We start from the raw sequence: 26,928 nt of genomic DNA, 5'->3' as shown, positions 1-26,928 counted from the left end.
GGTGTCAAACATACGGCCCGCGGGCCGGATCCGGCCCGTCTGGTGGTTTGGTACGGCCCGGGGAAGAAAGCTGCATTGTATTTAAAAAAAAAAAAAAAGAATTTTCTTTAAAAAATGTAGTTCTTGTATTATCCGCTAGGGGCGCAGTGTTTTAGTACGTGCAGACAACATGAATTGACATTCATATATGTTCTTATGTTATTCTCTTGTTCATAATATATTGTTCATAATGTAAAAGGAAAATTCTTTTAATAAACATTTTGATAATTTACTTATTTTTTGCACTAATTATTAGTATTAGTGACTAATACAAAGGGATAAAAAAGTGGTCTTATTGTTAGTTCTATGTCATTTTGCAATGAGCTTGATCTCAAATTAAGATGTATTCTTCGGCCCGCAGACTAAAGGGAGTTTAACACCCCTGAACTACATTATCAATCTTGAGTGACAGTTCCCAGACATATAGTCATGCACACATCATATCCATATCTCCCTTTATGTAGTAGGAAGTCCCATCTACAGCAAGTTATTGTCTGTGTTACTCACCGCCAACGATCTGAAAATATAGCTTGTCGTTATGACTGATTTATGGACTCGACACAACCGTAAGCGCTACTCATTAACCCGTGAGAAAACTTTGCTCCCATTGGCTGCACCTACCCTGCCAACACCATGACAGGATGTTTAAAAAGCTGTTTCGCCCTGTGGAAGATCAACCAGACATCGAAAAATCAACCATGAAGATCATACTAGCTTGGGTCGCCCTCTTGGTTTTGGTCTTGGGTCGTGATACCCAGGCCGTCCAGGTCCAGGTGAGTTAGACTTTTGGGGGGGTAAGGGGCAAGATGGTTGACGGGAATTTAACCATTTTTGTACTTTGTATAGGAGAATGGTTTGTCCTTCTCCCTGGAAGCCGTCAAGAGGCTCCAGGAAATGTTTGAGGACGCCCAGATTCCGATGCAGAACCCAAGGCTGCGAGCCAATTTGCCGTCCATGTGTGATAATCCAATGCTGCCCCAGGAATTGCTGCCTCTGTGTAAACAGAAGGGGGCGTCGGCATCATTGGCCAGGCTAGGTGAGTGCTTAAATGTGGATGGTTGTTGTTTTAGTTTTTTTGTAGAGATACATTTGGATTTTTTATGGGTATTTATATGCAAGGATTTAAGATTTATTCTTATGGGTTATGTTTGATATTTTATGTAGATTTTTTTTCAATTTAAAGAAAAAAATGAAAAAGATGACAAGAATTTTATATTGTTTTTTTTTGTGCCAAATTTACATCACGTGGAATGCTCTGATAGTCCGTAGACCTTGCCCAAAGGCCTTCACAAAGACACTAATAATGAGGTTTTTGATTAGTATTCCATGCTTGCTGGCTTGAATGAATGGGGAGGAGTCTAGATTACTGAAAAATAAGAGTTTTTATTTAAACTAGTTGACAGTTTGGGGCATTCAATGGCCTCATAATAGCAATAATATACTACAATATCATGGAAATTTCAAACTAACTGAGATGTAGCTGAGAATGCTAATATGCGATCATTGCTAACAATGCTAACTATCATTGTTATTTTTTTTATTCGTATGCCATCCCAGCCGACTTAGATGAATGGGGAGGAGTCTAAATGTCTGAAAAATAACCATTTTTATTCAAACCAGTCATCAGTTTCTGAGATTTAGCTCAGAATGCTAATATACGATCATCGCTAACAATGCTAACTATCATTTTTATTATCCGTATACTATCCCATCTGATTTAAACAAATGAGGAGGAGCCTAAATGCCTGAAAAATAACAGTTTTTATTCATACCAGTCGTCAGTTTCTGAGATTTAGCTGAGAATGCTAATATACGATCATCGCTAACAATGCTAACTATTTTTTTTATTCATATATCATGCCAGATGACTTAGATGAATGGGGAGGAGTCTAAATGCCTGAAAAATAACAGTTTTTAGTCAAACCAGTCATCAGTTTTGTAGATTTAGCTTAGAATGCTAATATACAATCATCGCTAACAATGCAAACTATTATTGTTCCTTTTTATTCATTTATTTTTTCCATTTTTTCAGCCATGGTGCCGCTTGACGTCTGCGAAATTTGCGCCTTTGCCGCCTGCTCTGGTTGCTAAAAAGACCAGATTTTCATTTTTTTTTTGCCTACTCATTTCTTTTATTTCTTTTTTTCTTTTTTTGTGGGAAAGTAATTTCTTGAAGAAGCAAACATGCCAAAAGCCGAGCGGAAATTGAGAAGGAGCTTTTCAAAAGCTGTTACTTTAAAAAACCAAGAAAAAAAAGCATGAGCCACCTTTTTTTTGTCAGTTGTTTTATATTTAACATTGTTTTTTGTTACAATCTGACCGTGCCTTTTGTACTTATTTAAACATTTCCTCTTTGTTATTGTTTGGAATAAAAATGTGTGCATTGCAAGTCACGTGCGCATTCGTGTGGATTTTAAACTTCAATCGATTGAAAAAGAGAAAACACTTAAAAAGGGAATGTTTACCTTCTTTTGGCACGTTTATTTAACTAACATATCCACACACCCACCCACAAAAACACTGATAAACCTGTTTTCTTCTATTCTACTTCATCTACAGTCAAAAAAAACATCTAAACCATCTAAAAGTATCTAAATAAACCAATAATTTCATCTAAAATATTCATGAAATAGAAAAATGGCCCCCAAAATGTGTTTTTTTTTAAATAATGTGAACTTCACTTAGCACACTTAGCATAACGTAGCATGAAAAAATGGCTTTTTTTGTAATACACGGTCTAAATTCTGAATATATTGTATGGTTTGTACATCGGCCTAACTGTTTTTGGGTCGAGGGTTCAATTCCAGGACACTTTGTGGAGTTTCCATGTTCTCCCTGGCTTTTATTCGGGTGTTCCGATTTTCTCGCACATGCTAAAAACATGCATTTTAGGCTAGTTTAACACTCTAAATTGCCCCTAGCCGTGATTCGTTGTCCATTTCCACAAGCCATTTGATTGGCTGGCCACCAATTAAGTTAGTAGTTAGCTGGGATAGGCTCCAGCACCCCCACCTCCTTACCCTTATGACGATAACCCCTTCAAAAAGTGAACAAATTAATATTTTATTCTGCCATTTACTGACCACCAATTCTAACATACCCACACACCCACCCACACACCGGTCTGGAGATGGCTAGGATAGGCTCCGGCACCCTCTGCGAACCTAAGGAGAAAAAAATATTTTCAAAAAATTAAATTAAATATATTGTGGTAATATAATTGTGAACATAGCATAGATATTCCCCCAAAACATGTAAAAACTCATAAGATTATTAGTACTACCGTATTTCTCGAACTATAAGGCGCACCAGGCAAACAATGAAGAGGAAACATATTATATAAATATGAGTTGTACTCAGAGTCTTATCACAAAGAATAATATCTCCCCTTGAGTGCTGTTCACACACACACACACACACACACACACACACACACACACAAACACACACACCTCCATTCCTTGTATAAATCAATCATTGGTAAGCCTTGACACACCTTTTATAAACGTTGGAATGTCCTTACGGGAAGCACATAAGACGAAAAGTCCTCGTCTGAAAGCATCGTAGTCTCCCGACATGAAAAGTGGGATCGTGCTTATCTTCCTGCTGTGCATCTTCGGAACTGATTTGTGTGTACAGGTCAGGGTGAGTATTTATCTTAGATTTTTTTAAATATTTCAGGCAGAAAAGCAAAATTATATTCCGGATGATTCCATAAAATCCTGACTGAAAAATGCAATGGTTTTAAATCAAGCTACATTTTTGCACACCAAAATAGTGCTATTATGTGATGTTATTGTGTTATGCTATTATGTTATGCTATTATTTTATGCTATTATGTTATGCTGTTATTCTGCTATTATTATGCTATTATATTATGCTATTATGTGATGCTATTGTGTTATGCTATTATGTTATGCTATTATTTTATGCTATTATGTTATGCTGTTGTGCTACTATGTTATGCTATTATGTTATGCTGTTATGCTACTATGTTATGCTATTATGTTATGCTACTATGTTATCCTATTATGTTATGCTAGTATGTTGTGCTAGTATGTTATGCTCTTATGTTAATCTATTATGTTATGCTATTATGTTATGCTATTATGTTATGCTATTATGTTATGCTATCCTGTTATGCTATTATGTTATGCTATTATGTTATGCTATTATCATAATATTTAACATTGATACAGAGCTGCAGTTAAGATCATTTTTGTGAAAAAGCCAAATATAAGTTGTCTTGTTTTGAGCATGAATATTTTTGCATGAATAATTTGAAACGCCGTGTTGTTGCAGTTTAGAAAAAAATGTCCAAAGGTCACAGCGAAAAAAAAAATGTTTGCCTGATTAAGAGTCCGACTTCACATTCCAACCAAGCGTCCAATCAGAATTCTTCATTTGCCTGTTCAATTGATTGCATGTTTTTCTTTAACCTGTATTTTAACATTCTTTCCTCGCAGGATGGCAACAGAAGTTTCCCTTTGGAGGCAGTCAAGAAGCTAAAGGTCATGATGGGCGACGTCAGGGCGCCATTCGGGCCTCGGCTCACTCGCACCGGTGCGTCGCCGGCCGTGTGTGCCAACCCCACCCTACCACGGGTTTTTTATCCCGTGTGCCGAGGCCCTGGCGCCGCAAGCGTCTTCTCCAGACTTGGTATGCATAAACTGATATTTAGTGAGGGAAATATATCTATATATAATATATCTTAATACATTCCTTTTGACTTGACTTTGTACTTTATACTTTATACTTCAATGATGAGTGATGAATATGTTAATACACCAGTACTTTTTTGCTGTTTATGTTTCATATGTACTGGTAACGGATGCACTTTTTTATATGTATCCTATCTTGTGCTGACCCGGCCCATCTGTCAAATTTTTAAAGTAAATTATGGCCCCCGGACCCAAAAGTTTGCCCACCCCTAAGTTAGTCAATATCTATAAAAATGACTTAATTCTAACAAAAAGTATGTTTTTTTTGTTTTTGTTTTTTCTAGTGAGTGTTGTGGAGTCTTTGGACCCGTGTGAGATATGCGCCAACCCCTCCTGTTTTGGATGTCTTCAATAAGACCGACTTGGCGACTGGTTATTGCAAGAAACAACAGAATTATTCATCTTTTATGTTGTATTTTTTTACATGCAGTTTATAGTTGAATAAAGAATATTTTTAATGATCAAATGCTGAATCATGTGGGTCCTATAATTGTGTGTTTGCATACCATAGTTTATGCGTTTCGTTATATATTAATACCTTGACATATGAGGGCATTAACATATGAGAAATTTGAGATATGAGTAAAATTCTGGGCTTAAAAAAGCCTTGACTTATGAGACAATTTTCAGATATGAGCATAAGAGACTGCTTATGATAACAGCGCAAAATTAGAATTAGTTAAAAATTACAAAAATGTGTTTTTCCATTGCAATATCCTGTTTTTGGTGTTTTTTTTCCAGAGAGTGAGAATTAATTAATTTGTATTTAGTTAATTTCTATGGGAAAAGTTGATTTGAGATACGAGTAAATTGGCATACCAACAGCATTAAGCTCGTACCTCACAGCATCACTGTATATTTACAATACAAGTGTTTTCACATAGCTGACTATAGTTATTGTAAGTATATTTATATTCTTAAACGTACTCTTCATAATCACGTGGCTCGTTGGTCTAGGGGTATGATTCTCGCTTAGGGTGCGAGAGGTCCCGGGTTCAAATCCCGGACGAGCCCACCTTTTTATTTTATTCTTTTATTTTGGTGTAAATAAGGCTGGAGAAATGTATGCTAAATAGTGTTTTAAACGGTTTGTTAACTAGCAAATACGCTGTGAATTTAAATAAGTATATTCTGTGAATTGTGTGTTTTCTGACCACCAGGGGGCAGCAGTGGCTTATTGATACTTCCCCTCAGGAGCAGTTCCTAGCTGTTTCAAATTGCAAGATTCCAACGGAGACCTGTTTATTGTCGTTGAGGATCGTCTTATCAAGTTAACACGACAGGTGATCGCTATTCAATACTTTCTTCACATTAAGGGGTGAGCTTAAGTTGAATTTAAACTTTTCCAAGCTAACTTTGTGAACTTCTAAATTAAACTAGAAGTAGTGGAACCTGCAGAATTGTTTGGAAAGGGGTGGCCAGATGGGACTAATTAGTATTTTGAGATACCAGTGACTAATTCATATATTGATGAGTGAGTGAGGGGGCGGGGCATGAGGCTATTTTGTTGTGTAAAAATGTGCTCCAACAAACACATTAAATGGAGTGGTTAGCGCGTCAGTGTCACAACTCTGGGGTTCTGGGTTCAAATCCAGGTCGGTCCATCTATGTGGAGTTTGCATGTTCCCCCTCGGGCCTGTGTGGGTTTTCTCTGGGTAGTCTAGTTACCTCCCACATTCCAAAAAATGCATAATAAGCTGATTGGACACTCTAAATTGCCCATCGGTATAAAAGTGAGTGTCAATGGTTGTCTGTTTCTTTGTGTCCTGTGATTGGTTGGCCGCCAAATCTAGGGGATAGGCTCCAGCACCCCCGGTGAACTTAGTGAGGGTAAAGCAGAACACAGAAAATGAGTTGAGAAAAACAAAATAAGCAAATTAAAAAATGTTAACAATAAGATGAGACCCAAAACAAGCAAAAAAAATGTATTTTGACTCGTCACATGATAACCACAACGAGTCTCAACTGCTAGTAATTTTCCATTCTGTGTCTTGTTTATTTCACTTTTTTAATACTCATATTTTTTAATGTGACGTCTGGTGTTGTGGGATTTAAAGTCTCAATCCTGTTCCTCATCAAGTCAATATAAACTAAGTTGTTTTGTGGAAGACAAAAATAGAAGGTCAATTTGATTGTGTATAAAAAGGTCAAAGTTCCAAAAATCCAAGCGTCATATCTTTTAATAGGAATGTCTTTGTTGTTTTTAAATAAATAGAAGAAGAACATCCCAGAATTTACGTCAACGAGTCTCGAGTGCTATTTTCCATCAAGTGCTGGAATCCTAACATTTGACTGCTCTCACGGTTTCATCTATGCAGATGCAAACCGGTGTTAAATTATTTTTGGATCTGTAAATTACTTTTTTTGATGTTTTTAGACACAAATCGATCAAATAAGTGTGTCAAAACTTCTATTGGTTTGACTTTAAATGCAAAATATGTCGTTTTTTCAATTGACTGCTTCCACGGTTTCCTCTATGCAGATGCAAACCGCTATTTAAATCATATTTATTGCCAAATTTCAACATTTCTGGATCTATAAATTACTTTTGGATGTTTTAAGACAAAAAAACTATCAAATAAGTGTGTCGAAAACTTGTATTTCAATGGAAAATGTGTGTATTTTTCATTCGACTGCTTCCACGGTTTCCTCTATGCAGATGCAAACCGCTATTTAAATCATATTTATTGCAAAATTTCAACATTTCTGGATCTGTAAATTACTTTTGGATGTTCTCAGACAAAAATCTATCAAAAAAATTGTCAAAACTTGTATTAGTTTGACTTTAAATGCAAAATATGCCGTTTTTTTTTTCATTTGACTGCTTCCACGGTTTCATCTATGCAGATGCATGTAACCCGAAAAACTCTCTTATGGTTCTCAAGTATGATTTCCTAAGAAATGTGTCGCCAAAACACTTTTTGACCCTTTTGTGTTTTTAAATGGTTTCTGGTGAGGACAATGTCGTCTCCATGGGCCACACACACACTACTTCCTGTTGACTTTTGAGAAAATGCTTGCAAGGTCAAACAAAACGTGTCTAAAAAGCATTTGCTCATTAGCGTACCATACAAAAGCTCCCCTGTTTTTACCCCGATTCAAAGCGGCGATTCATCACAAGGCGAAATTGTAGGGCGACCGCTCATCTAGGTAATTGGACTGCAATTAAATTCCCGGCTGTGGTGGAGAATGTAAATCACCGGTGTCAAAGTGGCGGTTGGCGGGCCAAATGTGGTCCGCCGCATCATTTTGTGCGGCCCGGGAAAGTCAATCATGAGTGCTGACTTTCTGTTTTAGGATCCAATTAAAATGAAGAGTATAGATGTATATTAAATTTCCTGATTTTTTTCCCTTTTAAATCAATAATTGTTATTTTTTACATCATTTTTGTGCTGTTTTTAGTTCAAAAAATGTTTTTGTAAAATCTAAAAATGTGTATTAAAAAAGCTAAAATAAACACTGTTTTAGATATACAAAAACTGAATATTCAGGGATTTTAATCCAGTTCTTTTAATCCATTTTTCTGTGTTTTTAGTTCAAAAAGTATTTAGTAAAATACAAAGATATTTAAAAAAAAGTTAAAATAAACATTGTATTAGATCTGTAAAAAACTGAATATTCAGGGCTTTTAATCCAGTTCTTTTAATCCATTTTGTCTGTTTTTAGTCAAAAAATCATTTGGTAAAATCTAAAAAAATATATAAAAGAATTAAAATAAACATTGTTTTAGATCTATAAAAAAACTGAATATTCAGGGCTTTTAATCCATTTATTAAAAAGAAAAAAAAAAGCTAAATATAAAATGGACCGGCCCACATAAACTAGATGTTTTTTTTTGTATAAAAGAGGCACACCGTAAACATCCCAATTTCATTTATTTTTTTAGATAAAATAATGGAAGAAGAGAAACAAAATACTCACATAACCATGAATAAAACAACACCACATAGTTCAGAACCAAAAAAAAGTTCAACAGTTTACCGTATTTTCTCGCATATAAGCCGCATCCGCGTATAAGCCTTAAAATTCTCTTAAAATTGTTGAATTTTACAATTTCTCTCGTATAAGACCGATAAACTCCGGAAATGTGAGATTGGCAGCTCAGGTTTTACCCTGAAAAAAATGATTTTGACAGAAAATTGAGAATAAAAATGTGGTACTGTATAGATCAGTTTAAGAAGCGTCAACATAGAAATGGCACGATAACAAGAAGAGTAACAAAGCTTGACAAAATGGGCCGTTTGGCGTCATTAAAGATGGAAAAGTCTTGTGAGCAGTGGCCCTTGTTGCTACCGATGCAAGCCGCGTACGCCATGACGTGTGGGATGTAGTTTTGTTCGTGTACGCCGTGAAAAAGGTGAGCTAGCGGACCCTTGGCGAACACGGGTACATCCTCGCCGCCGTGCGTCTCGGACTTGAGGGGGACGGCTGATTGGGGCTGGTACAGGGCGTTTTCTGCGAAAAAAAAGACAATTATTGGTCATAAAACGACTCCAAGATATCTTTGTGTAAGTTGCAATGGATATGTGTAAAATATTTGTGTGAGAAATATGTTATTTTTAGTAGAAACTGAATGTTTTACTGGATGTTCTCGCATATTAGCCGTTTCTGCATATAAGCCGTACCCTTAAATTCTCTTAAAATCGTTGAATTTTTACAATTTCTCTCGTATAAGCCGCCCCCTGATTCAAAATTTTCAATATTGATGTTTTAATAGGGAGTACAAATGTATTACCGTATTTTCTCACATATAAGCCGCCTCTGCTTAAAAGCCACACCCTTAAATTGCCTTAAAATCATTGATTTTTGATAATTTCTCGCGTATAAGCCGCTTCCTGATTGACAATTTTCACCTCCATATTCATGGTTTTAATAGGGAGTATAAATCTTTTACTTTGAAGGGCAAATCTTAATAAAAATCATCCCATATGGTATTTCTGAGATACTTTATTAATCAATTGCTGGATTTCACATTCCTAAAAAGTGTTTTCTGCCCATAGACAAATTCAAAAAGGAGGTCATGTGACCACTACAACCAGGAAGTGAGTCCATAACGGCCTAGGGAAGATGGCGGCGCCCTGAGCGAGCAATAGCAGGCACAAGTGAGTTTTTTTCACATTTTATGCAAGATATGGTTTATTTTGAATTGAATTTCATTCATAGACGTCGAAATAAATTTAGTTAAGTGTTTTATCTGTTTATTTTTTCTCTATTTTGAAATAAATGACCATATCAGCCACATTTTTTTGCGTTATGGCATATCGTCTTTGTCACTTTGCAGTTTTGTGCATTTCAAGTCTAATTTATGCAGATATAAGCAGTACCTTCGATTCAGTCATCATTTTTTTAGCCACAAACACGACATATATGTGAGAAAATAGTAATCCCCTCCATCTTTTTTTAAATGACATTTTAATATTTCTTAATACATTCCTTTTGAATTGACTTTGTACTTAATACTTTTTACTTGAATGATGAGTGATGAATATGTTAATACTTGAGTCTTTTTTTTCTGTTTATGTTTCATATGTACTGTTAACGGATGCACTTTTTTATATGTATCGTATCTTATGCTGACCCCGCCCATCTGTCACATTTTTAAAGTCAATGTTACTTTGTAGTTTATACTTTTTACTTTAATGAGTGATGAGTATGTTAATACCTGAGTCCTTTTTTTCTGTTTATGTTTCATATGTACTGTTAACGTATGCACTTTTTTATATGTATCGTATCTTGTCCTGACCCCGCCCATCTGTCCCATTTTTAAAGTCAATGTGGCCCCCAGGCTTGAAAACATGGCCCACCCTTGCATTAGACCTACCATAGTCAACATGGGTGATATTCTCCCTTGCACCATCCACCAATTTATAACCCGGGCCGTTGCCATAAGTGATGGACGTGTAGGGTTTATGGTCTACATCACTCACTTCGGGCGCCAAACCTGAATAAAAAAGCATTTGGACAATTACAGAACATGTATAAATATCAATTTTTCAATTTTGGGTCTACCAAAAATGTTGTTTCCTCTCCAAGAATAGCCTCCGAAGCTAAACACGTGCGAATGGTCGGCGGTGACAACCGTCAAGGTGTCAAAGATGCTGGTCAGGAGGTCCGCACGACCGATTGCTCGGTCCATTTCAACGGCATCGTGTAGTGCGAGTTTGGCCAAACTGCCGTGGTGACCGTGATCGATACGACCACCTAAAGTTGGGTCAGAAAATGAACATCTTATTGCAAGGTTAGGTAACCATATGTGGCTCTCCCTACACTAATCTGTGAGGTAAAATATGGAAATGACTATTGAGAGAGGCGGAGTCCAAAATGGACCAATAGGAACGTCACGTTAAGACTAGCTCTAGCACCACTTTAATAATAATAATACCACATTTTCATGACTCATATCATTAATATGGATTGATGAGCAATAGCATAAGAATGTTGTCAAAAGAAATTAGAGACTTATTGTGATTAAAAAGTGGTGAAATGACAAAAAAACACATTTTTATTGTTGATAGGCAGGATTCTGTAAGTGTCTGCGCCCCGTCTGCGTAGTAAAATTCATGAATGGTTCTTTTAATTGGTTCATTTTTTTAGTGGTTTATGTTTTTTTTTTTTAGGAATTTCGAATTTGGGATTTTACTCAATTACGGGAGTACAAAAATATATTTTTTAGTATTGCAGATTTCCAAAAAATCGTTACAAAAATATTTGTCTATGTAATTCTACGCCATTTTCCTACAAAAAAGGGCATATGATTAAAATAGTCACAAAAATAGAATAAAAAACCTGATTGACCGCCTCCGGTTGATTATAATTACTAAGTTACCTTTACAAATTTTTATTTTTAAATTCTGAGAATGGCTTTTTAGCAATAACATTAGAAAATAAGAATAGTTTATGGCTTTCTCTATCAAAAATTTTGTTCCCAGACCCCTTGTTTTATTGGCTAAAAAACTTTGGGGCCATTCTAAAACTCACCTTCTACTAGCAAGAAGTATCCTTTAGGGTTTTTCCGCAAAATTTTGATGGCAACTTCCACCATTTCCGTCAGTGACGGATCGGTCTCTCGGTTTCTCTCAAATTCGAACATGAGATCCGATGGTTCGAAAAGACCTAAATGGATTAAAAATCAGAAAAAAATATCATACTCTTGAGTATTGGTCGCAGGGGCAGTCAAACTATGAAGAAAAAAATCGCATTATAGTGCGGAAAATGCGGCATTTTAATTTTAACTGTAATTTTGAGATAAATTGACCAAAAATATACTCACCAAGTAAGTAATCAACATTAGCGGGGTTGAGAGATAACAGCTGACGCTTGTTCCACACGTAATGGCCTTTCTGCACAAATCAGATGATTATTATATATCATTTGAATATCCATATTAATATTTCAGTTCATATTTTGGCTGCTGTTGCCAAAACTAGATATCCAATCCATTTTGAGTGGGAGTGGTTAGCAATAATTTAACTTTCAAAATGCAATGCATGGTTAAACAAGGGCAAATTATGGCTCGTGGGCCACATACGGCCCCGTTAGGATTTTTAATCCGGCCCACCGATGTTTCCAAATAATTGTATTGTTTTTTCCCCAAGATGGCGCCGTTACGTGGAAGCCAGTGGCAGTAGCTCTGTCCACTCTTAATAGTTTTTCGTGTTTTACAGCCCCTTTATCTTTTTTTAAAATGACATTTAATATTTCTTAATACATTTTTACTTGACTTTGTACTTTATACTTTTTACTTTAATGATGAATGATGAGTATGTTAATACTTAAGTCATTTTTTTTCTGTTTATGTTTCATATGTACTATTAACGGATGCACTTTTTTATATGTATCGTATCTTGTGCTGACCACACCCATCTGTCAAATTTTTAAAGTCAATGTCAGCCCATATTAACGTTATCTTTTAAAAAACTAACATGAAAATATGATTTTCAAACTTTTTTTACCCTGCTTTTGGTTTTGTCGATCCACTCCTGTATCAGGTTCCGACCATCGTTACGTGTCCCGTTGTGGTTATCGGTATCCGGGTACTCCACATCTGACGTGTTTTTGGGGAACATGTACTTTCGACCACCACCCATCATAACCTGAAAAAACACAACATGGAAATAATTTATCGAATCGCACTTTGAACAAAAAATAGTTTAGGTTTTAAGTGCAGCCAGTCACACTTTAACCACATTTTTCCTGAAAATGGGACTCTAAACTCTCTCAAATGTTATATAATTTTAAATATTTAGTCAAGAATAAAAATATGATATTTTTAGTTATTTATTATATACATTTTATGTATAATTATTTATTTATGAACTTATGTATTACCTATTTATATCTAAAATGTATTTTTTTCTGTCTGTATTCTCACTCTAAAATTATCTATGCTAATCTAATCTATTATTGAATTATTAATTTGAATAATATAAATACAGTAATGCCTTGACATACGAGTGCCCCAACATAAGAGAAATTTGAGATACGAGTAAAAAAAATTTCGCGCAGGCGAACATTGATTTGAGATACGAGTAAATTCTGGACAAACAAATGTTCATTTGAGATACGAGTAAATTCCAGACAAACAAACATTGATTTAAGATACAAGTAAATTCCGGACAAACAAACGTTGATTTGAGATACAAGTAAATCAAAATACAAGCTCGCTCCTGGATTTTATTTAGCTCATATCTCAAGGTATTACTGTAAACCCAAAAAATAGCATAAATTAAAAAATATTTACCATTTTCATTAAAACAGAAACAAATATGAAAATATGTCATTCTCCCCTATTTTTACTTTTATAATGAATAATGTAAATGAATACAAAATAAATGACAAAATACTTTCTCCACATATTTTAGCCAGTTTTCAGTAAAAAAAAATCAAATAATATAACAGTTTAGTGAAATAAAATAAATAAAATAGTCAAAATAATGATTCCTATTACTAACACTTACGTCAATATTTGGTATATTTTCAAAAAGTTGCCTAGCGATGTCTTTACAACCGGCCTCCAGCGCCTCCGCGGGCATCTCGTTATCCGAGTACCAATCCCGATTTACGCTGTGGGCGTAGGCGGCACTGGGCGTGGCGTGCATAATGCGAGTGGTGGTCACGATGCCCACCGACTTGCCTGAAAACAAATGCACAAAACGCATTGTGAGCTACATCCTTTATGCTAAGCTAACGACACTAAATTATAGCTTTGCAAAAAGTAACTATGACATACTTTAGCACACAGTCTTTACATAACTGAATATGGGTGGAGCCTTACTTCAATGTTAAACTGAGGCTACAAAATTACAGGGATAGCGACATACTCGATGGTTTTTGGTGCTGAGTGGAAACATAAGCTTAAGATATTTGTGTACATTCAACCACGGGAATCGCATTTGATCCATCTGAGTACAGTCCAATCTCATTTCTTGGGTATCTAAATGAGCACATTCAATAGCATTTAGGCAAATTAAATACTTTTCTACACAAAAAAGCACTTTTTTTTCGCACTACTTCTTTTAAAGCAGCGTTTTAATCTGCATATTATTACATATTAAACCGCATTGATGTGTTATTTCTTCTATACTAGTATAGGTATCAATGCAACAGTCATAATATCACATTTACCGTATTTTCTCGCATATAAGCCGTATTTGTCGCTAAAAAAATGATGACTGAATCGAGCGTACGGCTTATATGCGCATAAATTAGACTTGACTTGCATAAAACTGCAATGTGACAAAGATTAAATGCCATAAACAAGACAATTCGGCCAATATGGTAATTTATTCCAAAATAGAGAAGAAATTAAATGTATTTTGACGTCTATGAATGATTTTCAAGAATTTTTTTGAAAGATTTTCCCTTCAAAGTAACACATTTGTACTCCCTATTAAAACCATGAATATAGAGTTAAAAATTATGAATCAGGGGCGGCTTATACGAGAGAAATTGCCAAAATTCAACGATTTTAAGGCAATTTTAATGGTTTGAGATGAAAATTATAAATCAGGGGGCGGCTTATACGAGAGAAAATGTCAAATTCAACGATTTTAAGGTAATTTTAATGGTACAAGGTGAAAATTTATGAATCATGGGGCGGCTTATACAAGAGAAATTGTCAAATTCAACAATTTTAAGGCAATTTCAATGGTTTGAGATGAAAATTATAAATCAGGGGGCGGCTTATACGAGAGAAATTGCCAAAATTCAACGATTTTAAGGCAATTTTAATGGTTTGAGATGAAAATTATAAATCAGGGGGCGGCTTATACGAGAGAAACTGTCAAATTCAACGATTTTAAGATAATTTTAATGGTACAAGGTGAAAATTATAAATCAGGGGGCGGCTTATACGAGAGAAATTGTCAAATTCAACAATTTTAAGGCAATTTTAATGGTTTGAGATGAAAATTATAAATCAGGGGGCGGCTTATACGAGAGAAACTGTCAAATTCAACGATTTTAAGATAATTTTAATGGTACAAGGTGAAAATTATAAATCAGGGGGCGGCTTATACGAGAGAAATTGTCAAATTCAACAATTTTAAGGCAATTTTAATGGTTTGAGATGAAAATTATAAATCAGGGGGCGGCTTATACGAGAGAAACTGTCAAATTCAACGATTTTAAGGTAATTTTAATGGTACAAGGTGAAAATTATAACAGGGCGCGGCTTATACGAGAGAAATTCTCATATTCAATGATTTTAAGGCCATTTTAATGGTACCACTTCTACGCGGATGCGGCTTATATGTCAGAAAATACGTTAACAAGCTACACAGTCAGTCCACTTGTAAGCAGACCCTACCTTCATCTTTGGCCCATTTGAGGATGGATGTGACCTCATTTCCATGCGTGGTGTTGCACTGGAAGCGAACGGCGTTGGCGCTAACGCCAACCGTGCCAGCGTTGGCTTTGACACCGCACAGGAAAGCCGTGGCTGTGCCGGCGCTGTCAGCCACCTGAGCATCTGTGTTATACGTCTGTCCATATCACATTAATGAGGTCAGGTTAGTATAGTTGGTATGGTAGTATGGTTTTAGTTTTGGGTTAAGAACCTTGGACAAAGCCACATGGGGGAACTTGTCCATCTCCAACACGGTTTCCTCGCCAGGTTGTCCGTTAAGCTGACCCTTCAAAATCCGGGCGGCTGTCACCGTGGGAATGCCCATCCCTTGAAATGCCACAAAAAACAGTCAACCGTTAAGAATAAATTTTTCGTAACTTGAAAATTTTGTAAGGAGAAGTGTACTTTATATGTAAATTCTCGAATTTGTTCCACAGTGCTCACATAAATGTTAACTCAACCCTTTAAAATGGGTCAAAAAGTTCAAATTTTGTATGAAAAATGCGAAAAACACAAAAATGAGAGAAAATTATAAGAAAATTATTTATAAATGTCTTAATTTTTTTTAAAAAGGCATATGACAATGTGCCCTACACTGCTAAAATAAGTCATTCTGTCCTTCTATTGTAGGTGTAATACCTGTTTTTGTCCGATAGATGGCAGAAAAAGCCCGTTCTACCAGGACTGAAAGTCATACATTTTATAGTACAATTTAGATTGTTGCGTGTACCCAGTTTGTGTGTGTGTTTGAAAATATGTGCCATGTTTAATTTGTAGTTAATCGCCTAGTAAGGGGAATTTTAAATAAAATAACAGGTAAGGAAATGTATTTGCTTTTCGGGGGATTTTGTAACTTGGATATATTTTCGTATCTTGAGTCACTCATTTGCATATAAAAAAATAATTTGTAACCTGAAACTTTTGTAGCTAGAATGATTTGTAAGTAGAGGTATTATAACTGTACTATTAATTGATGAACAGATTTACACACTAACAATCTTTGTTTTCTCTGAAAGAGGGAAAATGATGAAAGTCGCTCATTGTTTGTACGTGAATAAGCAAAGCGGGATAGGAATGTCATGATGTGGCCCCAGTCCAAAAATGGCAGCCTAGGGGCCCCCCCATTCAAGACTCCAGTTATTGTTCCATTGAAAAGCATGTGACCTTGTTTGCTTTTCTAGTTTTCATTGGATGACATCAGAGGAGATGAAGACGTTTGTGGATGTGGCTCGTGATTGGCCGTCAGATCAAGTGTTTGGTAAACAAAATTTCTTCCATTTTGGCTCTCTTTAACTAAAGAACTTCATTTTTTTACACTAAAACCTATTTTGCCTGTTATTTTTTCATTATATTCTTATTATTAAAATGTATAAAGGAGGGGATGAGTGGTTAGTGTGTCGGCCTCACAGTTCTGGGGTTCTGGGTTCAAATCCAGGTCATGTGGAGGTTGAATGCTCTTCCCAGGCCTTCGTGGGTTTTTTATGGATACTCCGGTTTCCTCCCACATAACAAAAATATGCATTGTAGGTTAATTAGACACTCTAAATTGCCCCTAGGTATGGGTGTGGCCTAGAGTTAGCTGGGATAGGCTACAGCACCCCCGCGACCTGAATGAAGATAATGTGGTTCAGAGAATGAGATTAGTTTAGATTAGATTACCCGCATATGGTAAATTTTGGAGGATTTAATCATGATTTAATCATGATTTTCAGGGAGTATCTTGTTCGTAAATTGCTTGCTGCTGATTGGGTGGATTTTTTAGGCAACTTCATTTTGGTTTTTAAGCATTTTTAGGTTTTTATTCACTCATTGGCTGTTTATTTTAGCTTTTTTACATAGTTTTAGATTTGACAAAATGATTTTTGAACTAAAAAGACTGAAAAATTGATTAAAAAGTGACAATTGTTGATTTAAAAGGGGTAAATCAGGAAATTTAATATACATCTATACTCTTCACTTTAATTTGATTCTAAAATAGAAAGTCAGCACTCATGATTGACTTTCCGGGGCCGCACAAAATGATGCATCGGGCCAGATTTGGCCCCCGGGCCGGCACTTTGACACCTGTGATCTAATGTGTTAATAATTGATTGATTGATTTACCATCTCCAAGGAACATGATAAGATTCTTGGCTTTGTTCTGGTTTAACTGTTGCCGATTGAGAGCGTTGTTTAGGGTCCGTTGGGCCCATAATCTCCAGAAATTGGGATCCTTTTCTTGCTCTAATGCATTAACAGACAAATAAGTTGATCTTTATGCTGAGTTTTTCAAGTAATTCAAATAATTGGACAAGAGAAATGATGGTGTGGTTCCCAACTTACCAGGGAAACTTTGCCCAGAAGATGGCACTGCTAACCGACTACAGCAAATGATGGCGAGCAGCAAAACGCACTTCATGTTGATCGCTATTTGGTTTTAAAAAACGGCATGGACGTTTATCTGCAAAAAACACAGAAGCACAGAATAATAAGAATAGCAATGTACAATCTACAAAGAAATTGCACATTTTTTATGAACATTATAGTACAGCGGAAATTGTAGTATTTACATTTTATTTGAGAGTGAACGCACGTGATATACTTTTCACGGGCGACAAAAAATGTTTTTACTATAATAATCGGTGCTCGGACGTTTGGTCGCCGGTCTTTTGGTCGCAAACAGTACTTGGATATTAAACAGTACTTAGATATTAAACAGTACTTAAATATTAAACAGTACTTAGATATTAAACAGTACTTAGATATTAAACAGTACTTAGATATTAAACAGTACTTAGATATTAAACAGTACTTAGATGTTAAACAGTACTTAGATATTAAACAGTACTTAGATATTAAACACTACTTAGATATTAAACACTTCTTAGATATTAAACACTACTTAGATATTAAACACTACTTGGATATTAAACACTACTTAGATATTAAACACTACTTAGTTATTAGACCGTACTTAGATAATAAACAGTACTAGATACTAAAAAGTACTTATTTACTAAACAGTAATTAGATATTAAACTCTCTCTCTTAGATATTAAATTCTCTCTCATGAATATAATTTTGAGAGCTGGTTTCAACAGTCAAATCTCTGTCACAATATGACTGGCGACCAAAAGGCCGGCGACCAAACGTCCGGCGACCAAACGTCCGAGCACCGATTGAAACTGTCATTTTCCTCATTTAAAAAATGATAACCAGATCAAAACTACTTTTGAATGAAGGTAATAAATGTCATTAGAGTCTTCCTATGCCTTTGGGTTGCCAAGTTCTGCCAACATCTGCCCAAGGGATATCTTAACTAACGGCAGGATGTTTGGTGTCAGACTTGGCAACCTCCAAAGAAGTCATTGCAGTCACCTCGCCTCGATTCGCTTCGCCACGCCGGAAAGCGTTCACAACGGGAGCTTTTTCTAAAAGGTCTGCTCGGTCAGGCTTTCAGCTGCGATTATCCACACCCTCCCTCTTTTTCTTCCCTGGCCTTTAAAGCTTTCAAGGTTGTTTTAATGGGATTGAGTTCCAAGAGGTTTAAGGGCCACAACAAAGCCGATTACCACCCGGTGATTGACTGCACACACACCCAATTTTACACTGTGGGGTGATTCTCTTTTGCGTGCTCGTAATACCAATTTCAGTTGTGTTTGAGAAAGATGGGAAAATATGATACTTGAACTCAAGAAATTAGATTAGATTAACTTTAAGGGTGTCAGACTCAATTTCATGTGGGCCGGACCATTTTAGATATAATATTTACATTTTTTTTATATAAATTGATTAAAAGAACTAGATTAAAAGCCTTGAATATTCATTTTTTTATAGATCTAAAACTATCTTTATTTTAGCGTTTTTTAAATATATTTTTAGATTTTACAAAATATTTTTTGAACTAAAAACACTGAAAAAATGGATTAAAAAATGACAATTATTGATTTAAAAGGGAGAAAATCAGGAAATATAATATACATTTATACTTTTCATTTAAATTTGATCCTAAAACAGAAAGTCGGCACTCACGATTTACTTTCCCGGGCCGCACAAAATGATAAAACGGGCCAGATTTGGCCCCCGGGCCGCCACTTTGACTCCTACTTCCGAAAAAATTAAATTCCCATTTGTCAATCATTGTCAATAGCCTTGAAAAAAATCATATTCTCCACTATATTATCTATCTTTTCGATATCTAGTGTCAAGATTAAGAGGCATTTTGCCAATAAACGAAGTGGCGCACCATTCTACTTACAACAAAGCAGCCCAATACTCATTCCAAACTACATTTCTACACCCACCTGACACTCTCAAAAGGTACCCGGCCCCCCTAGAGGCAGGGGGCTGGCTAACCTACACATGAAGAAGCAGAGCAGAGCCATCACAGCCAGCAGAAGAAAAGCAGTCAGGCCAGTTGTTAAAATCACATGGAAGGTCATTTTTGTATCATAAACTCCAACTAAAGTGTCAATAATCCAGCCACTAGCTAAATGCACCACCCATGGTGTCTTCACAATCCCAAAACAGGGGATTAGGATTTACAGCGCTCGCACAAGTGACCTCCAAAAGGAACTCTGGATTGGTCGGATAATCGTAGGGTACCTGGGGGATTGACCAATGAGAATTCAGACTCACATTATGGTCCTCAAAGATTTTAGTATGTAACATGTGTGTGTGTGGGAGATGGATTATTTGAGCCAAGATTTTTCAGTTGTAACTTCATACTTGTGGGACATGCTAGAGTTAGACTTTAGTGCACCATTAGATTCTATTAGATAACTTTATTCATTCCGTATTTGGGATATTTGACTGTCACAGTAGCAGGAGGGTGAGAATACAGACACAGAAAAAGACATTTTATACATAGAAAAATAGGTAATAAATAAGTAAATTAACAAATAAGCGTGTTGTATGAAATATACACATACACATTGGCATTCAAACATTAATTCACACATTCACACTCACACATTCACACTCACACATTCACATTTACACATTCACACATTCATACATTCACACATTCACACATTCACACTCACACATTCACAAATTCACATTCACAAATTCACATTCACAAATTCACATTCACAAATTCACATTCACAAATTCACATTCACAAATTCACATTCACATTCACATTCACACATTCACACATTCACACATTCACACATTCACATTCACACATTCACACATTCACAAATTCACAAATTCACACATTCATACATTCATATTCACACACTCGCATATTCACATTCAAATTCACACATTCACATTCACACATTCACATTCCCACATTCACATTCCCACATTCACATTCACACATTCACATTCACACATTCACATTCACACATTCACATTCACACATTCACATTCACATTCACATTCACACATTCACATTCACATTCACACATTCACATTCACATTCACACATTCACACATTCACATTCACACATTCACATTCACACATTCACACATTCACATTCACACATTCACATTCACACATTCACATTCACACATTCACATTCACACATTCACATTCACACATTCACATTCACACATTCACATTCACATTCACACATTCACATTCATACATTCACAAATTCACACATTCACTACAAATTTACACAATCACATTCACATACATTTACATACACACATGTATACTATAAATACACACATACACATAAATACATAATTTAAAACACATTATAATGAATTTTAGTAAACATCTTAACAGTTTATTATGATGTGACTCCACTTTACATGCTCCATCTTATGCATTAACTAGTATTACTTTGACTACCACATTGGAAAATCAATCAACATCCTTTAAACAGGCAGTTTAAGGGTTTTTTTTTCGGAATCCCCTGTTTTGAATTGTGTTGCAATGATTCACTCACTCACTCTACCGCTCTGCCCATACAAATGAACCGTTAGATAATAACACCATAATGACTAACAGCATGCGGTCAGTAACCAACTCCAAAAGAAAATTCCTACATGCAAACTTTGAATAAACATCAAACTTAAAAAAAAATGCATAGAAACCATCCTTATTTAAGTTTGCACAGGAAAAAGAAAACCACTTTAAATGACTATAAAGACAACAAAAAAACGAGGTTACTGATACAATCACACACAAAAAAAGTTATTTAGATCCACTTACTGTAAAAGGGGATTCATCAATCCTTATTCCTGAGTATTTCACTTTTTAATGGGTGTCCTTGTGAACGTTTTCCGTGCTTTTTTCGTTTAGCTGGGAGAGGTTGACTTATTATCCTCGGGTTTTTGGGGGGACGGTCTGCATGCAACCCGCTTGGAGGAGGGGGAAACACCCATACAAATAGCGGCGCTCAGATGGATGCTGGAGGGGTACTTTGTGCAACAGCAGTGACCCCTGTTGGTTGGTTTGGTCAATTGGAACATTGCGAAATAATGCAATATAAAAATGTTATTAGGATTTTTCTGATTTATTATTTTTTAAGCTTCTACTGAGTTTTTGCACTGATAAAAACACAACTATATTTTAATTTAATTAGTTCTACTTGCTTTGACCAATTCCGTCGTTTTACGATTCTTTATATTATTTAAATTTAAATATTATTTTAAAATAAAGACTAAAAGAAAAATTGGCTACAATTATACCAGCATTGAGAAAATTCAAAATGTACACTCTAATACACAATATAATATACAATTCTGTGTTTTATTCATCTTATGAAACGTATTTGTTTCGGTTGGGATAAGGATGTCTTTCACTTATAGTACCACAAATAAGAATAACATTGTTTTTTAAAAAAACATATAAAAGTATATATAACGTAACCTCAAGTTATACATTGTAGTGCTTTTTAAAAAAAATCGTGAATACTCTCAACAAAAGACTCATTAACGACTCGATAAACATTTTTCAAACACTAATGAACTTCCTCCACTTCCGCTACTACTTCCGCTGTGACGTTATATGAACTATCTTGACTTCACAGCGGGGGAAAGCAGCCTTGGATTGGAGAGCGAGAGAGCGAGGGGAGCTGGCTGTCTCCCCGCCTGTCGCCTCCTATTCCCCGCCTCCCCACTCTCCCACCTCCCGTCCTTCGGTCCACGAAAGACAACCAAACGAGTCACGCTCGTGGACCATCTGACAGCGCAGTGAGTACAATTCAACCCCCGTTTGTATACCGTGGAAAAATCTCATACGTTTACACGGGGATTTTAACGGAATCGCCCCCAAAAATAACGATGCAGATTGCAACTTCCGTGGTGGGAGGCCGACGTGAAATCACGTGTGGCTGCGATTGTTTATTTCTGAGTCGAAAAGCGTCTCATTTTTTTACGTAAGACGTCGTACGACCCTGTAAGATTACTTTTCACGCACGTGGGTTTTAATGGGGGTGTTATTTCGCGTGATTTGAGGTAAGAACGTCTTTGATAAACGTTTAATTCGTTTGGGGAAAAGCAGTTTTGATTTCTGCCAAAATTGGAGGATTGTTTGTGCGTCAACATGGTTGAAATTTACTTGATTTTTTTGGTTCAGGGTTTAAAAAAATGGAATTTGAGGCCATATTAAAGCGTTTTATCAGTTTAAACGTTGTTAGGAATGTTTGTTTTGGTTAATTTATTTGTTTACTGATCAAGTTTGTCATGTAAAACTATCAATTACTACAAAAAAATATAATCATTGACTCAAAATGTGTTAAAAAATGATGTTTTTTAAAAAAGTAACATAATTTGTCATTAATCAGTACTTATTTAATGATTAATTCCATTTTGCTAACTACCACAGCACATACTTTGTGATCTAGGTTGGTTGTGAATGAGTTAATAGTAAAAATATCAACTAATGTACTGAATTAAGTCATTTATTATTTTCATAATATTCAAAATTTTTCATTGTGATTTTATGCGAGATGTTATTTTGCATTTATTTTGTACATTTTGGCAGTTTTAATCAAATATCCGTAATTAACAAAGAGCTGTATTAAGCTCTAATAATATTGCACTTGTCTTTCCTGAAGATAAAGAATATATGCATTTAGCATTGCTATATATTTTCATTATATGTAATTTGCATTCAAATTTATGTTACCTAAAAGATTACACTAACTTTAGCATTGCTTCTTCTGCTAGCTTGTCTATGACATTTTCCTTTCTAGTTAGCATTAAGCTAATATACTTTTTTTTGTCAATTTCAGGAATTTAATTTAATAATAATAATATAAAAATGCATATTTACTTGTATCATAGCTTGGGTCATATGTCTAGATCTAAAAAAATAACATTTAACAACATTAGCATGTTATTGTTATGTCATTTTTAGCTGTTTGTTTAGTCAATTCAAGAGTCATATTCTTTAAATCTTTCTTGCAGTGCTTTATGGGTGACTTGTGTCCTAATTTGATAAGAGGGAAGTGATATTGGGTGTTTATATTGAGGGAGTGATGCAATTATGTGGTTTGTTATTTTGCTTATCATGCTAACAAGGACATATAAATATTGTTCCCACACAAAAAAAAACATGGTAGGTAAGGACGTACGTTTCCACCTACACAATGATTGATTGGCATGATAGAGCCCACAAATAAATACACATCCGCATGGGCGATTTGTTTGCGTAGCGGTTATTCATTAGCGTAGCGTCTGGAAAAATGTGTGTTCGAAAGTCATAACAAACTAACGTACAGTGGGAAAGGCCTCTTATCAACTGTAGGTGTTATGACTCAAAAGTTACCAAAAGAAACAGATTGTACTGCTCATTTTATAAATAAAGTTGGTTCACATGTTACTGTATTTTCTCGCATATAAGCCGCCCCAGTGTAAAATTCGCTAGCCTTAAAATTGCCTTAAAATGGGTGAATTTTTACAATTTCTTGCGTATAAGCCGCAACACTGATTCATAATTTACATTTTCTATATTCATGGTTTTAATAGGGAGTACAAATGTCTTACTTTGAAGGGAAATTTGTTAGAAAAATCATAGTACGTGGTATTTTTGAGATACTATATGAATCAAAAACGGCTATAAATGACCAGTAATGGTTATTTTCTGACAACAAAACAGAAAATAACCCCAAATAATCAATGTTAATTTGTCAACATCTACTGGTTAACACGAGTATAGCAACGCTGTAAGTCTATAAGACCATTTTTATTGATAAAAATGTGTCTTATATACAAAAAATACAGTAAATCCCTGAAAAGAAACAACAAGCCTTGAAATGACATGCTAAGGCCTTGAATTTTAGCATCCTTGCTAACTGCCCATGTGTTATCATGCTAGCATCTAACATTGCTGCAAGTCTAAAACCGTACCCATGATTCAGTCACCATTTTTTTTGTTAAAAATGCGGCTTATATGCAAGTAAATACCCTAAATCCCTGAAAAGAAACAACGATGACATGCTAAAGCCTTGAATTTTAGCATCCATGCTAACTGCCCATGCATTATTATGCTAGCATCTAACATCTGTTATTGTTCCTCTACACCAAACTTGATTGTTTAAAGTTTGCTTTATTTAATTATCAGCTTTTTATGAGCACAAAATGAACAAAAATCCCTTGAAATGACAAGTCTTGAACTTTAGCATCCTTTCTAAGCAGGACATTGTCATTCTCTTTATTCCCAAGCGCTATCATGCTAGCATCTAACATCTTATTGCCTAATTTTATTTTCCTCTTTTTATGACCACAAAAGAAATATATGAAAATGACTTTCATTGACAAGATAAGACAAGCTAATATTTAACCAATTAAAAACAAACAACCACAATTCCTAAACAACACAACCAAGGAATGAAAAGAATTCCTCTGCGCTACATTGTGAATAACAACAACAACAACAACCCACGTGGCGGCCATGTTTTCTCTCCAAATGCTACTAAAAATAAACCCAAATGAGTTTTTTTTATATAACTTGATGGGAAAGCGGCTTAGCAGGTTTTATTTTGCACATTACAGCACTCCCATGATTATCAGGGCGTATTCCTCTCTTTGTAAAGGAAATATCTTTGCTGGGGGGTGGAAAAAAATGACCTTTTCCAGTGTCAAAGGTCGGGAAGTAAAACCCCCCCCGAGACGACGGCGTTGCTATCTGTCGCTAGCAGGCGACGTGACTGTGTGATTGTAAGAGTGGTTGCCTGTTGAGTCATGGCCTGGTTTTGTTTGCGTTCATTCCATACGGGAGAGTAAACAAATAGTGTTTGTTTACATGGAGGACGCCATGTGGGTTAAGGGGACATGTTAGCTCATGCTAGGTGGAAAATGATATGTTTTTTGCTGTTGTTTTGGCGTGTGAATTGCTGTGTTTGTCTGTTTGTTGGAGATTTAGCATTTTAGGGTAAATGAGTCTTAGTGTGGAATGTTAAGGGTGTCAGACTTGGGTTGGTTCGCGGGCTGTTTTAACGTCAACTTGGTTTAATGTGGGATGGACTATTTTAGATATATTATTTTGATTTTTTTAATTTTTAAAAATGGATTAAAATGCCGGAATATTCAGTTTTTTGTAGGTCTAAAACAATGTTTATTTTAGATTTTTTTATATATTTTTTTTAGATTTTACAAAATTATTTTTGAACTAAAAAGACAGAAAAAATGGATTAAAAATGACAATTTTTGATTTAAAAGGGGAAAAATCAGGAAATTTAATATACATCTATGCTCTTCATTTTAATGTTTTTTGCACAGTTTTTTTATATAAATAGATTAAAAGTAACATTAAAAACAATTTTTATGTGAGTTTTTTTTAAGTAAACACATTTTAGTACTATTAAACCACTAGGTATTTGTTACTTGGCAAATTAGAACAAATAAAAAAGTTTTTCCAATCCAATATCCTGTTTTTGGTGTTTTATTCAGAGATTTTGAACAAATTAATTTATTTTAGTTCATTTCAATGAAAAACATTCATTTGAGTTACGAGCTCAATCCCTGAACGAATTAAGCTCTTATCTCAAGGTACCACTGTAATTGCACATCCAAAGTTCACAATGTTCTTTGTTTTCATTTTTAAAAACAACTACAAAAATGGCTCACCAGAGTGTTGAATGGTTTTCTATCAAAAAAACCTGGACAGTTAAAAAAAAATCAGGTTGTGTTTTTTTGACATGTCTATGTTTTAGTTTGAAATAGACCAGAAAATAGCCATGAGTAATGACGCTTTAAAGAAGGGAAAGGGTCGTTTAGTAGCCTATCAGGTGTCTGTGACCGTGGAAACCGCGGTAAGCATTTCAAGGGAGGGAATAAAGCTTCCAGGAGCACCTCCTTCCTAGAATATCTTGTCCTATAGAAAGGAATCGAGGTGTGGCTTCAGCCGTCCAAAATCTTTCACCGATTGTGTCCACA

The 26,928-nt window shown here is 35.3% G+C and overlaps 3 protein-coding genes and 1 non-coding gene across 4 annotated transcripts; 3 read left to right on the top strand and 1 right to left on the bottom strand.

Moving 5' to 3' along the window:
* Positions 1-655: 655 nt before the first annotated feature.
* LOC144203374 (guanylate cyclase activator 2B-like) lies at positions 656-2,432 on the top strand. The gene is made up of 3 exons (XM_077726771.1): positions 656-812; positions 886-1,075; positions 2,072-2,432. Exons 1-3 carry the CDS (start codon positions 681-683, stop codon positions 2,128-2,130), a joined length of 381 nt encoding a protein of 126 aa, XP_077582897.1. The 5' UTR covers positions 656-680; the 3' UTR covers positions 2,131-2,432.
* Positions 2,433-3,550: 1,118 nt separating this feature from the next.
* On the top strand, positions 3,551-5,226 carry LOC144203466 (guanylin-like). The gene is made up of 3 exons (XM_077726928.1): positions 3,551-3,684; positions 4,506-4,698; positions 5,045-5,226. The coding sequence occupies exons 1-3, from the start codon at positions 3,616-3,618 to the stop codon at positions 5,113-5,115; spliced, it is 333 nt and encodes a 110-aa protein (XP_077583054.1). The 5' UTR covers positions 3,551-3,615; the 3' UTR covers positions 5,116-5,226.
* A 476-nt stretch (positions 5,227-5,702) lies between these two features.
* Positions 5,703-5,774, top strand: trnap-agg (transfer RNA proline (anticodon AGG)). Its single transcript has one exon. It is a non-coding gene; the product is annotated as a tRNA-Pro (tRNA).
* Positions 5,775-8,616: 2,842 nt separating this feature from the next.
* On the bottom strand, positions 8,617-21,927 carry alpl (alkaline phosphatase, biomineralization associated). Its single transcript, XM_077725937.1, has 12 exons — positions 21,758-21,927; positions 17,929-18,046; positions 17,710-17,829; positions 15,818-15,933; positions 15,568-15,742; positions 13,718-13,893; positions 12,713-12,853; positions 12,031-12,100; positions 11,739-11,873; positions 10,770-10,961; positions 10,582-10,701; positions 8,617-9,215 (listed from the first exon to the last, which is right to left on the bottom strand). The coding sequence occupies exons 2-12, from the start codon at positions 18,002-18,004 to the stop codon at positions 8,944-8,946; spliced, it is 1,593 nt and encodes a 530-aa protein (XP_077582063.1). The 5' UTR covers positions 18,005-18,046; positions 21,758-21,927; the 3' UTR covers positions 8,617-8,943.
* Positions 21,928-26,928: the final 5,001 nt, after the last annotated feature.

The sequence above is a fragment of the Stigmatopora nigra genome, chromosome 10 (genome assembly GCF_051989575.1).
Source record: "Stigmatopora nigra isolate UIUO_SnigA chromosome 10, RoL_Snig_1.1, whole genome shotgun sequence".
In the NCBI taxonomy this organism is placed as follows: domain Eukaryota; kingdom Metazoa; phylum Chordata; class Actinopteri; order Syngnathiformes; family Syngnathidae; genus Stigmatopora; species Stigmatopora nigra.
This window is presented reverse-complemented; position numbering and strand designations above follow the sequence as displayed.

Coding starts and splice junctions, on each gene's coding strand:
- LOC144203374 (XM_077726771.1), top strand. CDS start 681: ATGTTTAAAAAGCTGTTTCGCCCTGTGGAAGATCAACCAGACATCGAA. Junction 813..885: donor CCCAGGCCGTCCAGGTCCAG/GTGAGTTAGACT, acceptor TACTTTGTATAG/GAGAATGGTTTGTCCTTCTC. Junction 1,076..2,071: donor GGCATCATTGGCCAGGCTAG/GTGAGTGCTTAA, acceptor CCATTTTTTCAG/CCATGGTGCCGCTTGACGTC.
- LOC144203466 (XM_077726928.1), top strand. CDS start 3,616: ATGAAAAGTGGGATCGTGCTTATCTTCCTGCTGTGCATCTTCGGAACT. Junction 3,685..4,505: donor ATTTGTGTGTACAGGTCAGG/GTGAGTATTTAT, acceptor CTTTCCTCGCAG/GATGGCAACAGAAGTTTCCC. Junction 4,699..5,044: donor AAGCGTCTTCTCCAGACTTG/GTATGCATAAAC, acceptor TGTTTTTTCTAG/TGAGTGTTGTGGAGTCTTTG.
- alpl (XM_077725937.1), bottom strand. CDS start 18,004: ATGAAGTGCGTTTTGCTGCTCGCCATCATTTGCTGTAGTCGGTTAGCA. Junction 17,830..17,928: donor TTCTGGGCAAAGTTTCCCTG/GTAAGTTGGGAA, acceptor TTAATGCATTAG/AGCAAGAAAAGGATCCCAAT. Junction 11,874..12,030: donor TAATGTTGATTACTTACTTG/GTGAGTATATTT, acceptor TAATCCATTTAG/GTCTTTTCGAACCATCGGAT.